Source organism: Stenella coeruleoalba, assembly GCF_951394435.1.
Source record: "Stenella coeruleoalba genome assembly, chromosome: 9".
Classification (NCBI taxonomy): domain Eukaryota; kingdom Metazoa; phylum Chordata; class Mammalia; order Artiodactyla; family Delphinidae; genus Stenella; species Stenella coeruleoalba.
This window is the reverse complement of record NC_137155.1, coordinates 29,244,309-29,258,897: the sequence shown is the minus strand read 5'-3', so window position 1 is coordinate 29,258,897 and position 14,589 is coordinate 29,244,309. Positions and strand designations below refer to the sequence as shown.

The window sequence follows — 14,589 nt, the reverse complement described above, 5'->3', positions numbered from 1 at the left end:
GACACTTTGCTTAAAAATTCTTTGTGTTGCGATAATATACCATTAAATATCAGTATTTACTTAAAGTTTCCCTAGTATTAGATATTTAGGTTTCATTTATTTTCTTTTACCAATAACACTGGTGAAACTTTTTGTTCTTACATTCTGGTATACATCTTTGATGATTTTTTTCAGGCAGGATTGATTGGCATTAAAGGATAGAAACTTTTAAAGTAATTCATAATTATTATAAAAATAATAATTGAAGACATCTGTAAAAATGAAAGAAAAAAATGTCTGTATGCCACCATTAAAAGATTATCACTGCTAACGGGTTTATCTTCTTCTAGACATATTCCTTCCATAAAGCATACCTCAATCCCCTCCTTTCCCCTGACACACACTGTACTTGGCAATATACTGTTTATTAAGATTTACATTAACATTAAATGATCCCATTTCCTCAATTCATTTCATATTCTCTGGGAAACATGATTTTCAATGTCTGTATAATCCTACCATGTGAAGTAGCATAATTCATTTAGCCATTCTCCTATTTTGGGGCACTTAAATTACTTCATTTTGAACTGTATTAGACAGCAGTGAGTATTCTTATAGAGAAACTTTGTGCTCCTTACTTAATCGGTTTCTTAAATGAGAGTCCTGGAAATAAAAATTACTAAATTAAGAATAACTATATTAAAGACACTTAGTACATATTGTCATTGCTCTCCAGAAATACCTGTTCTCTTGAGTGTATAACCCACAAAATACATTTGCTGAAATTATCTTCTGCTAATTAGATACAGAAAACACTTTCCATTATTTTTTTTTCATTTTGACTGATTAAAATTGACTTTTAAAAAATTGCTACTTAGATTCATTCAGATTTTATTTTTTATAACTTTTGTGTGCTTAGGCAATCTTTAAAAAGTTGGGGTTGGGGCTTCCCTGGTGGCGCAGTGGTTGAGAATATGCCTGCCAATGCAGGGGACACGGGTTCGAGCCCTGGTCTGGGAAGATCCCACATGCCGCGGAGCAACTAGGTCCGTGAGCCACAACTACTGAGCTTGTGCGTCCGGAGCCTGTGCTCCGCAACGGGAGAGGCTGCGACAGTGAAAGGCTCACGCACCGAGATGAAGAGTGGCCCCCGCTCGCCGCAACTAGAGAAAGCCCTCGCACAGAAACGAAGACCCAACACAACAAAAATAAATTTTAAAAAAGCAGTTTCTTAAAAAAAAAAAAAAAGCTGGGGTTATTTTGACCAAAATCTGCTTAAAGTTAAAAAAAGAAAATAAATCTGTGTTTAGCATCACTGGGCTATAGCTATGGCTTTTGTCGATTGTTAACAACGTTTGGTTCAATTTTCAGGTACACATGGCACAAAATAAAGTGGAAAACTGATGACCATCTAGTGACTTTTAACTTTTTAAACCTTCATAGTTGAACCTCTCCCCAAAATATTCCATTGGGAATTTTCTATTAAAGTACTTAATAAAATTAGACTTTTAAGAATAAAGCTATTGGTCAGATAATCAGAAACCATTTGAATAATCTGCTGTTAAATTCTAAAATAAACAGCTACAAAGGAACCACAAAATTTTCTTGGAATTTTCCTTTCTCTATCAGTCTGTATGCTGGTTTTAATTACTTAAGGTCAACATGTTTTCCCTAGATGAGAATCCTGTGAGAAAATCATTTATTGACAGTGGCAAGTTGTCCCATTTAGGAAAATCTGTAATTGTCATTTGACCTAGGTTGACTGGAATGACCTTTGTTTTTACAAGCAAAGAAATTGTTTTCAATCCATTAGCCATGTTGTTAGGTCTCACTTAGATGACAAAAATAATAATGTAATTTGACTCAAATTCTGGATGGATTAAATAATAAAAACATATAAAGTAATAACAAAATAAGAAAATACAGGCATCTATTTGATCTTGCAGAAGTACTGTACCTCTAAGCATAAAATGAAGAAATCACAAAAGGAAATAGTTGAGTACATAAAAATGACAATCTTCTGCAGAAAAGGTCACCAGAAACAAAATTAAAAGGAAGACTACAAACTGAGAAGAGTATTTGTGACATATATGGTAAGCAAAGGTGTAATATATAAAACTTACAAAGATTGCTTACAAATCAATAAAAAAAGATTGAAATTCAATAGAAAAATGGTCATAGAGTGCCAGTGAGAAATTCACACACACTGACAAGAGAAGGAAATATATAGCCAGTAAATACATATGAAAAATTATTCAGTATTACGGAAAGCAGCTCTTTTGCCCCTTTCCTGTTTGTCCATTCCTGTTCCTCTCTAACCCTAAAAGAACATAATTATAGAAATGACATCACTAGGCAATTTAACTTTACTCCTGACTTATGTTCTACTGAATGCACACCATGCCTTGGCTAACCTGCTGATTTTTTTCCTAGGTTAAAAGTAGTAAGAATGAAGAATTAAGTAGTTAAAGAATGACCAGCTCTCTACCCACAGCAGCCCCCTTTGCAATCCTGTAGGCAGATCACATGGGCAAGATAATTTCTGAAGAAAGATACTGAGGAGTCAGCCAGTCTGCACACAGTGGAGAATGATGAAGAATCTAACCTCGTGCCTCGGTGATTCACTGAGATTCTTTCCCTCTTTTCCCTTTAAAAACTCTCATGGCTGAGCAGAACCTGGGGAGTTGGTTCTGGGAAACGAGTCCACCTTCTCTCCAGATTGCTGGCCTTCTGATTAAAGCAACCTTTCCTTTCTACCAACACTTGCCTCTCCAGTACTGGATTTTGAGCAGCGAGCAGCTGAACCTGAGTTCAGTAACATTACTAATTATAAAAATGACTATACATTTAAAAAATATTAATACACTAGCATTTTTCTCTTCTTCCAAAATGGCAAATATCTGAAGTATTATAATCTAGAATGCTGTGAAATAAGTACTCATAAACTGCTGGTAACAACTGACATAAAAATTTTTTAAGGAATTTTTGCACTATTCATCAAAAACTTAAAAAATGCACATGCTATGTAATCCAATGATTTCAATTCTGAAAGGCATGATAGAAAATTAAAAGATGTATGCGCAGATTATGTACTAGGGCATTCATTCTAGAATTATTAATAACATCAAATACTTGAGAAACAGTGCCTAATATCCAAAAGTAAATTACAAATAATCCAAACAGTAGAATATAGTATATGGTTACTTAAGTTGTGCTGTCAGAGACTTTAATGACTTGAGAAAATATTAATGTTAAGGAAAAAATAAAAGCAGGTTACAAACGATAATTCCCATTTTGCAGTACACACACAAACACCAGGAAGGAAATTCCTCAACATGCTAATACCGCTAACAGTGTCATATTTGGGTGGTGGGATCCCAAGTGATTTTTATATTCTTCCCGATAGTCTTCAATATTTTCCAAAGTGTTTACAGTAAACATGCATTACTGTTATAATCAGAACACACAAGACAGGGGAGAGAGATTGAGAGAGAGGGAGAGAGAGAAAAGAACTTTCACATTTCACGTGTAAATGTTTATTAAAAGGACATTAGAGAGACTTCCTTGGTGTTGCAGTGGTTAAGAATCCGCCTGCCAATGCAGGGGACACAGGTTCGAGCCTTGGTCCGGGAAGATCCCACTTGGCGCGGAGCAACTAAGTCTGTGCGCCACAACTACTGAAGCCTGCGCCCCTAGAGCTCGCGCTCTGCAACAAAGAGAAGCCACGGCAGTGAGAAGTCCCCGCACTGCAAGGAAGAGTAGCCCCTGCTCGCCGCAACTAGAGAAAGCCTGCTCACAGCAACGAAGACCCAATGCAGCCAAAAATAAATAAATAAATAAATAAAAAGAAATAAAAGGACGTTAGAGACCGTGCCACGGACAAATTCAAGTCAACTTATACTGGATCTGCTAGGTCGATTTCTCCAGGTGCATAATTATCAGAAATTCGGGTGCTCCTTTTGAACAACAGGATAACTCACCCATTCACAGAATTTTAGACGAAGGGACCCTTGAGACCCCTGACAGTAACGAAGGCTTAATGTTCATCTGGCTTACCACTTGGTGCCTACCACCCGGATCAGTATATTTTTGAATGAAAGAAAAAATGAAGACCACCCCAGTCATTGTACAAATGGAGAACCTGCTTCCTGCGGAAATAAAAGGACTTAACTTGCCCAAGTTTACATGTTATCCCCATGAAGTAACACCAACAGTAGCAATAATTACAGTTACTACTACTTTCAATAAGCACCACATCTACTGCTTGACAGGCATTCTTCAAGGGTTTTACGTGCATCAACTTATTTAATCCTCATAATAACCTTATGGGTTAGGTATTGTAATTATTTTCATAAAATAGGTGAGAAAACGGAGTCACAAACTGCATCTAAATTTCATTCCCCCTTTCTTCCTCGCCATTTCATGCAAATCCTAATCACCCCAAAATTCGGCCTGACGTCAGCTAGCTTGGATCCTTACGAAGGGATGCTCCTGGGGCGCATCCGTGTGTTTGTGTGTGACGCGGGAAGTAGGAACATTTTAAACACCCGCCGCCGGAAAACAATGTCCTGATGTCCTGGATTTTACTCTGGCTTCCCCCGCTCCCCCGGAGAGCCCCTCCTGGTGGGCCAAGGGGACTGGGGACGGGAGACACCACGAGGGCACCCCGGCCTCTCTCGCGTCATGAGGCTCCCCCCCTTCACCTCCCCCGGGGGCCGCTCAGCCCCGCAGGAGCCGCCGGGCAGGGCCGCAGCCCCGCCCGCGCCACCTGCTCCAGGGCTCCCGCATCCCCGCCCCGCGTCCCGCCCCCGCGCCGCGCCCGCGCCCCGCGGTCCCTCCCTCCGGCGTGACGGGAGCACGGGCGCCGGCCGCCCGGGCCGCGAGCGCAGCAGAGCTGACAGCGGGCAGCCGGGCAGGGGACGAGCGAGTGGCGAGCCGAGCGCGCAGCACTCGCGGTCCGGGAGCCGGAGCGCGCCCCACTCGGGGAGGCTGCCTTCTTGCCGGCCGGCGGGCCGACCTCAGCGGGACGGAGATGCTGCTCCTCCGCCCGGGGCCGACGCGGGGGAGGGGCCGGGGGCGGCCGGCCGGGGCTCCCCGCTGCGGGCTCTCGCCTCCCTGGAGCCCCGCCTGGATCTGCTGTTGGGCGCTCGCCGGCTGTCAAGCGGCCTGGGCTGGGGACCTGCCCTCCTCCGCCGGCCGCCCGCTTCCTCCTTGCCTGGAGGTGAGCCGCACCTGGTCTTTTACCTGGAGTTTGAGGGGGAGGGGCGAGGAGGGCGCGGGAGATGTGGGGTGAGGGTCGTGCCCGTTTACTGCTCTCTGCCTCTTTCCTTCCTTGGAGGACCGTGCTTTTCGTTTGTTTCCAGGGATGAAGTTACCCGCCCCGGGAAGCTGGCCGAGAGAGGGTGTGTGGCTTTGCTGGCTTTTGGGGGGTGCGTTTCGCGCTCCTGGTGTTTTGAGGGCTCTGAAGGACTTTGCGGCGCCGTCTTGGAGTGCCAGGCTTGAGGACCTGGGGCCGAGGGAGAGCTTTCAGCAAGGGCAGGGGACTGGGGAAGCTTCGCCAGTGGGATTTGGAGACCCTTCACTTCACAGCTTTTCCAGAGAGCCAGATACGTCCGCCGAGGGCGTCCCGCTCCCCTCCCCCTCCCTCCACTCCCCAGTGTGTACAAACCCCTTCCTCCTCTTCCCCTGCTCTCAGCTTCCAGATGAGGCCCTGGGGACTTGCTAAGCCAGTGTGTGGTGTCACTTGGCATCCTTCTGGCAAAACGTGGATGTGAATTAGGAAGAAAAAAGTATTTAGGGAAGAGGTGGGTTGGTGATCTAGGAAATTAGAAAAGACAGAGTGAATATGCTCCTTTTGGGAGATGTTCATCACCTGGGATGAAGCATTGCTACTGTGTGTTTTAAAGTTTGAGATTATTGTTGATATATAGCCAAGAAAGGTAAATTATAGGTGATGTGATTTTTTTTCCCTGCTTTTAGGGGAACTGGACTTAACAATGCCAAAAATCTACAAGGGGTGTCATTGGTACTTGTATTGGGTGTTTATCTTTCCCTTTAGTGTTCCAGAAAGTGCATCCTCTTAATGAAAATCAGTGAGGGGAAGGAAGCAACATTTCTGACCTACTTTGAGTGATCATGTTGGGGAGGATATGAGGAGTGGTTATGGTTTTTAGGGAGATTGCTAAGAATCAGGGTGATGGGTCATTTTAATTTAACATAGCAAAAATGGGTTAGCTAATAGCCCCTCTGGGAAACAAGACCAGACCTTGTTCCTTTGTGTCACTTTTGAATTTCACCCAGGCTTGAATTATAGAATATCCGCGTTCTAGACATCGTCCATCATCCATGGATTTCACCTTCCTCTCCCATGGTCTCAGTCCCAGGACAGACTGAAATGAAAGGGAATCAGATCAAAGGCATGTGTGCGAGCACACAATAGTGTTATAATTGGGGAAATCAGGGCAAGCACTCAGTGAACAGCTGTGTTTAATTTCAGAGTTTATTAGTATAATTAGTTGTTTAATCTGTATTCTCCTATCACCTGGGAATAGTCCATTCTTCCACAGAATGCTGCTTCTTGGGCATCTTCAGACTGAATAGTAACAGGACAAACTTAAAACCTTGCCTCCAGCCCCCAGTCCCAATATGCAAAACCTATTTTTTTTTTCCTGAAGTGAAAAGTCTTAAGATTCTTGTAAAATTAATTCTTAGTATTGGAGACTCTACTTGAAGCAGGTGAAAGTCAGGGCCAGTGGGGGTGATGCTTGGCCACTATAGCTAGACTGATCCTTTAGGTGAGCACATGTTCTACCCCTGTATACCCAGGCAGAATGGAGTAAGACTCTGCCACCCGAGACAAATCTTGAAACCAGAGGCAGGGAGATGGCAGAAGGTTCTGGAAGGCTGTGTTCAATTAATTGTACTGACTTTAGAAATTGCATGCGACTCAGTTCCTTGAGGTTTCAATTTTGAATTTATGGAAATAAATAAAATATATGGGAGGATGCTCTGGAGCCTGTGTGTGGCTAGTTGTGTTTTTAGAAAGGTGATGCACAGATCCAGTTATATTCTTCCTTATGACTGACAAACAGTTGGAAGATGATGGAGAGTTAGAGGTTCCTTTGGACATAGGAGGGGCCAAGGGGCTGAATCTGCTTCTGGGCATCCCGTCTAACCCACTGAGCTAATTAACAGAGTTGATCATTGTTCCTCTCTGTTTTTAAGAGGAATGTGAGAAGGGCAGGTGTTTTTCAGGTGTTGAGGGTAAGGGTCTGCTTCTGCTTACCGGTAGGGAGGGTCCTTCCTCTGAGATACAGCTATGGAAATGTGGGCCAAACTCCTGTGAGCTAAGACATAGTTAAAATAACTCTCTGGTGCCCACTCCTGCCGGTGTATCCCTTTCCCCTCTTTAGTAACAGAAAAGGACATGAATGCCCTTACAATGCCCCACGTAAGGGACAGCACCACGTGGAGGGGAGGACAGCGAAAACCGTGAAAGTGAGGGTTCTGAGGCTGGAAACTAAAGCCAACTCTTTTTTTTTCCCCCCCCCTGGTATGTGGGCTTCTTACTGTTGTGGCTTCTCCCGTTGTGGAGCACAGGCTCCGGACGCGCAGGTTCAGCGGCCATGGCTCATGGGCCGAGCCGCTCCGCAGCACGTGGGATCTTCCCGGATCGGGACACGAACCTGTGTCCCTTGCATTGGCAGGCGAACTCTCAGCCATTGCGCCACCAGGGAAGCCCAAAGCCAACTCTTAATAACAGGAGAGGGTGTTGAAGGGAAAATCCGCAGGTAATTCTAAGCCTCATTGCTGCCAGTAGTTTTAGTCTCGTCCTCATTTATCAGTATTTTTATAAAAGTAATCACGTTTAACTAAGTTACAGGGACTCTCATTTTCCTTGCCTGGTTTTGGCGGGAAGCAGCAAAAGGGGAAGGACTAGAAGCAGAGAAAATTGGCCTGGGAGAAATCTAGTTATGATTGCCTGAGTTTAGAAAAGAGGCCCTTCCAAAAGACAGCTGGGATGTGGGTAAAGTTTCCCTTAGATTCTTTGCAGAGGATTGGACTCTGGGGTGAAACTCAAATATAATACAGCTTCCTTTGTCAAAGTCATTGGATTATGGAGCTGAAAAGGGAAGAAAAATGATTACTTTGGAAGGCTCAGCTGGGGATACAGTCAGCAGGGTGGACATGCAAGCACAAACAGGAAGGGGAGACGGCAATAAAAGTACAGTCAGTGTGCCAGCGGTTGAAGGACAACAATAGGATGTGACTTTGATAAATGGTATTTAAGCAAAAAAAAAAAAAAAAAAATGAGGACTGGATATCAGAAAGTACAGAATTTTCTTCAAACTGTTTATGGGGGAACTTATGAAGGATAAATATCCTCTGGGTATCTACTTTTCACTTGTAAAATGATAGTAATAAAAAGGGACCTGCCTGTCTCTATTGTGAGGATAAGATGGATGAAGATAAGTTAAAGGAAAATAAATTACACACACACACACACACACACACACACACATATGAGATTTGATGATTGCTAGATTAGCAGACCTAGATCCTGATGTTTCAGGAAGGGTCTACAATGAGACTTCAGAGGTTCAGAGGATAGGCTTATCCAAGAGTTGAATGCAATGGAATTTTTGACTCATTGAAGAAGAGGACTTAATGGGGCTGCCAGAGGAAAAGAAGGATAAAAGCCAACAGATGAATCAGAGTTGGAGTAAGGTATTATAAGATAGACTGCGTGAGAGAGAAGTGCATGAAAAGAACAGAACTAAGTGGATTATGTATGCATTATTTAAATTTGGAAAATTAAATCACAAACTAGCTTGATTCTTAGTGCACTTCTCTACAGTCCTGCGTAATGTGATTCTATTGGTCTCTCTGAATCTTGATTCAATGATGACTTGCTTTGCCAACAGTTTTCATTCCACAGTTACTGAGCTTAAACTATGTGCCAGGTGAAATGTCAGCTGATGAGAAATTACAGATTAAAAAATAAAATTTAGTTGGCTAAGGATGAGCCAGATATGTAAACTAACATTTGCAGTGAAGTGATTTGGTGCTATGAGAGCAAAAGGGGGCCATAAGTCTAGTGGGGAGGATGAGAAACGACCCTGTAGAGGAGGTGAGTGAGCCTGGAAAGACGGGTAGGAATTTGCCAAGAAAACAAGGGTCAGATGTGAGGTTGCGCTGGTTTGGGGGAAAGATATTTCTGACGTAGAGCAGAGGTTGAAAATGGCAGAAGCACAGAACAGCTATGCTGTAACTAGTTATAACTGGAGTGCTGCGTGCTACAAGGAGCTTAATGAGATATGAGGCTGAGAGGCAGGCGGAACCCTGATCATAGGGGACCTTCTGTCATGATAAGAAGCTGGTCTTCATTTGGTAGGTGATAGGGAGCAATAGAAGGATTTAAGAATCAGGAGTGGGCTTCCCTGGTGGCACAGTGGTTGAGAGTCTGCCTGCCGATGCAGGGGACACGGGTTCGTGCCCCGGTCCGGGAAGATCCCACGTGCCGTGGAGCGGCTGGGCCCGTGAGCCATGGCCGCTGAGCCTGCGTGTCCGGAGCCTGTGCTCCGCAACGGGAGAGGTCACAACAGTGAGAGGCCCGCGTACCGCAAAAAAAAAAAAGAATCAGGAGTAATGCAATATACTTTAGTTCAGCAACAGTATGGAGGTCACATGAGAGGGGTGGGAAATAGAAAGAGGTGAGACCTGCCGGGAGCAATTGTAAGAGTGCAGGTAAAGGATGACAGAACCTCAGTTGATGAGCAGCAGTGAAAATGGAAAAGAGGGATGATGTTAGAATTGACAGTGGGTGGATGTGGAGGCTGAGGGAATGGAAGGTTCTGCCTTGTCTAGAGGATGGTACCTGCACCCTCTGTGAGGAAGATGAGATAAGGAGCTTGGTTCCAGAGAGCTGACTTCTAGAGAGTTCAGTAAGCAGTTAGGTAGCAGATCCAGTTGGCTCAGGGCACGGTCTGGGCCGGTGCGGAGATACAGGAATCACTTGAATGAAAGGCAAGGTTGACACTGCTGGATTGGATGGGATCATCCAGGGAGTGAGGACAAAGGATGAAAGATAGAACTTGGGTTTTTACCAACATTAAATGGGGCAGGAACCAAGCAGCCCACAGAGGTGACATGTAAGGAATGGCAAGTTTCAGGGAAATGCAACAGTGTAGTTATGGGGAAAGGGAGAAACGCCTTTGATGAAGAAAGGGGTTGGTTGTGTTGTCAGTGGTCAAGAAATTCGAATGAGATGAGACCTGAAGAGACAAGCTTGAGTTTGACAGTTAGCTCCCTGATTCTTAACGCCCCAGTAGTTCCTGTGGAGGTATTAACTGGGGGGTGAGGCAGTAGGGATAGAGTAGATTTTATTAATATAACCTTCCGAGATTTGGTGAGAATTTGGGTCTTCCGTGTCCACATAAGTCAGTAGACTTGTAAATGGTCATATCTTCTGTTTTAGACTTTGATGGGCATAGCTGAGAAGTAACCTTTAGCCTTTCTGCAGGAAGTCTCTGAAGGTCCTGGGCTGTGGGTTAAGGGGTTAGAGATTCGAAAGCCACACTGTTGCTGCAGAAGTTAGGACTTGGCCTCTGTTTTCAAGCCGTTAACATAATTAATCTTGCCTGTCATGCTTGTGAAGGTGAATTTTCCATTTCAAGTTCTTATGCTCAGAACCATTTCTCATGTTTTAGGCAAATGTGAGCAAGTATTCACACCATCAATATTTACAATGTAAAACCAAGAGTTGACAGATCTGTGAAGTGTCATATTTTAGCGCAGGGGATGGAAATAGCAGAGCATAGTATAGAGTGGCACATATTCCTATTAGAGTGTATTCCTCGGCAGTGCCTTGAATCTTAGAGTAATTCTTGCTTGTCAGAAAACACCAGTTAAATTTTGGTGGCCTTTTCCTTCCCCAGGAAGAAACCGTGGCTAATTCTTATCCCTTTTTGCCTTTCTTAATTGAAGTTATATGTAATATTTCAACATTAAACACATGTTTATTAGGTACTCGTGTACCAGGTGCTAGCACTAAAATGTTGAATAAAATGTGTGGTCCTTCCCCATACTGAGCTGTATAATCTCATGTGGGCAAACTCAAAACAACACCACCTATCAGGTGATTCCATCTGTCATAAGCTCTGTGATGGGAACTGTGTGCAGTCGGCGTGTATAGCCTTTTTAGTCTGGTTGGGGTGGGAGGGGTTCCCAAGGAAAAGATGTTTAAGCTAAGACCCAAAGCATGAGTAGGAGGTTGTGTGTGGTGGCTTTAGAACGCCTCATCCAGAGGAAGCCTTTTGGCCTAGGTCAGTTCCTCTAACTTCCTCTAACCTTTCCAGGGAAAGAGACAGATGTTCTCTTCTCTTCCCTGGTTCCCAGTCCCAGCCCATTGTTTGCTCTTGGGCAGCCATACACTGTCCTACAAAGGCTTTTGCACATGCAGGCCCGCCCTGTATAGCTGGGTGAGTGGTACCCACCTGTGGGGTCACGTAAGAGCTGGAATCCAGCCAGTGCCCAGAGGGGGTACCATTTTCTAAGTCACTCAAAGGTGCCGCATGCCTTACCAGAGGCTCTGAACACCTGCCCCTCACCCCACCCAACACATAATAGACTCATTAGGGTAGGAATTTCATCCTATTCAGCAAGCAGTGATTAACTGTCTTTTTGTTTAAGGCATTTTGGGGGTTTTAAAAATGAGTAAGGTGCAGGTCCTCTTCTCTGGGAGCACGAATCACTGCCTTGAAAATACAGAGTGAGTGGTTTCCACTTTTTTCAGCTATAGAAAGGAATTGATCTTTATAATGCATTTAATCCTAATTGACAACTTCTCTCTCTTTTTTTTTAAACATCTTCATTGGAGTATAATTGCTTAACAATGGTGTGTTAGTTTCTGCTTTATAACAAAGTGAATCATCTATACATATACATATATCCCCATATCTGACACCTTCTCTTAATTGTACCAGATTGAAGACTCTGAAACAAAAGCCCAGTGATCAGAATATATTGAAGTTTATTCTCAAGTCAATTTATGGCTCTGGAGTTCAGGATACTATTTAACTTGTTCAAAACTTCACTTTTATGAGGTTTTTTTCCCTTCGTCAGTGGTTCTCAAAGTGTGATCCTAAGACCAGGACTGTCAACATTCCCCAGGCAGTTGTTAGAAATGCAAGTTCTTAGGCCCCGTACACACGCTCCTGAATCAGAAACTCTGGGATTGAGGCCCAGCAGTCTGTCACAGCCAGCTCTCCAGGGGCTTGATTAGAAGGCATGCTGGAGTTGGAGACCACTGCCCTAGGTATAAAGTGAGGGATACAGTTTAGTTGTGTGAAACACCTGTTTTATTGCTAAAATTCCTTCAACTGTAACCCTTTCTGACTTCCTGCTTCTGCAGGGCATGTTAGAAACTCCTAAAATAATCCCATCAAATGGAGCTTGAGCTCCTCCCCCAACCATGAAGCACATCAGCAAGCGCTACTCAACTATCCTCTATACGCCAGGTAAGAGGCAAGATGCTGGTGATAACACAGGATGCAGAGGATATGGTCACCCCTCTCTAGGAGCTTACAGCCTGAGGAAAGAAGCGAACATGGAAATGATTAAGTACCTCTCTCTGAGATAGACATTAGAATAGAAAACATGGTAATATTAAGAGGGTATGGCTAACCTTCTTGGTAAATGTTTTCCAGTGTTTGTTACTTATGGGGGAGGACTGTTTACATTTTGCTCCAACTGCAAAGCATCTCCTTGTTATAGTAGAAGTAGTCTTGAAGGTCACTGAAGAACTTATTCCTATCTGAGCCCTGTGTGGCCTTGAGCAAATGAACCTCTTTGAGTCTTTCTGCGTCTGCAGGTGGAGATAGTAACTTCTGCCTTACCCCCATGAGAGTTGCTGTAAGGATCAAGCTAATGTATTTGAAGATGCTTTGTAAATTTTAATGCACTGCCATATATTATTATTCTTGTGTAAGCTAAGAACACTGTTTCTAAGGGGATGGATTGAGGTGTGAAAGGACTGGGATGTGGGTAGGAAAATTTATTTACTGGCAAAAGCATTTTATAGGCGTATTTTTTCTAACGATGGAAGTTGTGCATTGTGAAGAGTTCAGAGGAGCAAAGGTATAAAAAAAAGAAATGTCAGTTCTAATTCTTCCACTTAAGGATATCTTGCATTTAATGTTTCAGCACATTTCCTACCTATATAGTTTTTCCTTTTTTTTTTTTTTTCTTTGCGGTATGCGGACCTCTCACTGTTGTGGCCTCTCCCGTTGCGGAGCACAGGCTCCGGAGTGCAGGCTCAGCGGCCATGGCTCACGGGCCCAGCTGCTCCACGGCATGTGGGATCTTCCCGGACCGGGGCACGAACCCGTGTCCCCTGCATCAGCAGGCGGACTCTCAACCACTGCGCCACCAGGGAAGCCCTATTTTTTCCTTTTTAAAAACCATGAGGGAGTGCTTATTTTATGGATAAGTTGTATCTTTTCCTCTTATTGTAAGCATTTCCCAATGACATTAATGTTTCTTTATAAGTATTTTGGTAATATTTATGAAATATTTTAATACGTGATATATTGCAAAATATAGCATGATTTGAATATCTGCCATTGTTTACTTACGAGCCATTCACTTCAGCCTTTCACTGAAAATGCTCTTTTAGGTCAACAATGACCTCCTCTTTGCTAAGTCCAGCTGTCATTCCTCCCCTTTCCCTGCCTTATTAGAACACTGGACCCAGCTGACCGTTCGTCACTGCTGAAACGTTCACTTGGCTTCAAGCACACCATGCTCTCCTGGTTTTTCTCTTGCTCCACTCTGCCGGTTCTGCCTCGTCTCCCTGACTTCTTTACATGGAGGATTCCCTGCCTCAATCCTTAACCGTCCTATCTTTTCTGTCACCCTGACTCCTCACACTTTTGGTGATGTCATCCAGTCTCTTGGTTTTAAATACCATCTGCATATGGACCACTCTCAAATGTATATCTCCTGCGTGGACCATCCCGTGGCTTCCTGACAAGCACAGCCTCGACGACTCCGCCTGGATAAGTACCTCAAACCTGTCACGTCCAAAACCAAGCTCCTGCCACTGCCCCAAGCCGACTCCAGTGTGGTCTTCCCCATTTCCTTAAATGCCAAGTCCTCCCTTCCAGTAACTCAAGTCTCAAACTCTGGACTCTCCCTGACTTCTTTTTCTCCCATGTCTTATATCCAGTCTAGTAGCAAACTCTCTCGTCTCTGCCTTCGAAATAGCCAGAGTCAGAACTTCTCACCCCTTGGCCTGTACCGTCTGGGCCACAGCGCCATAGTATCTTGCCTGGATTATGGCTGTAACTTTCCATCTTGATCTCCAGTTAGAGTTCAGCAGAGCAGTCAAGAGGTCCCATTAAACATAAGTCAAAAGCTGTTATCTTTTGCTCAGAGCTCTTCTAAGGCCTGGTTCAGAACCAAAGCTCTGATGGTGGCTTGCAGGCCCAACATGATCTGGCCTCCTTTAAGCCTCGAATGTCATCTTACTGCTCCCCCTGTTCTTCACTCTGCTTCAGCCTCCCCGGTCTCCTTGTTCTTTCCAGAACGTGTTATGGAAGCTCTTTCTCA

General features: G+C 44.1%; 1 protein-coding gene across 3 annotated transcripts in view; it reads left to right on the top strand.

Moving 5' to 3' along the window:
* Positions 1-4,799: 4,799 nt before the first annotated feature.
* ELAPOR2 (endosome-lysosome associated apoptosis and autophagy regulator family member 2) overlaps positions 4,800-14,589 on the top strand; it is a 267,850-nt gene continuing 258,060 nt past the window's right edge. For all 3 annotated transcript variants that reach the window (XR_013829782.1, XR_013829783.1, XM_079931571.1), the window contains exon 1: positions 4,800-5,200. Coding sequence is in view for 1 of the 3 variants with exons in the window: in XM_079931571.1 (XP_079787697.1) it covers positions 5,012-5,200 (189 nt within the window). In the remaining 2 variants the exon portion in view is untranslated. The remainder of the gene's footprint in view (positions 5,201-14,589) is intronic.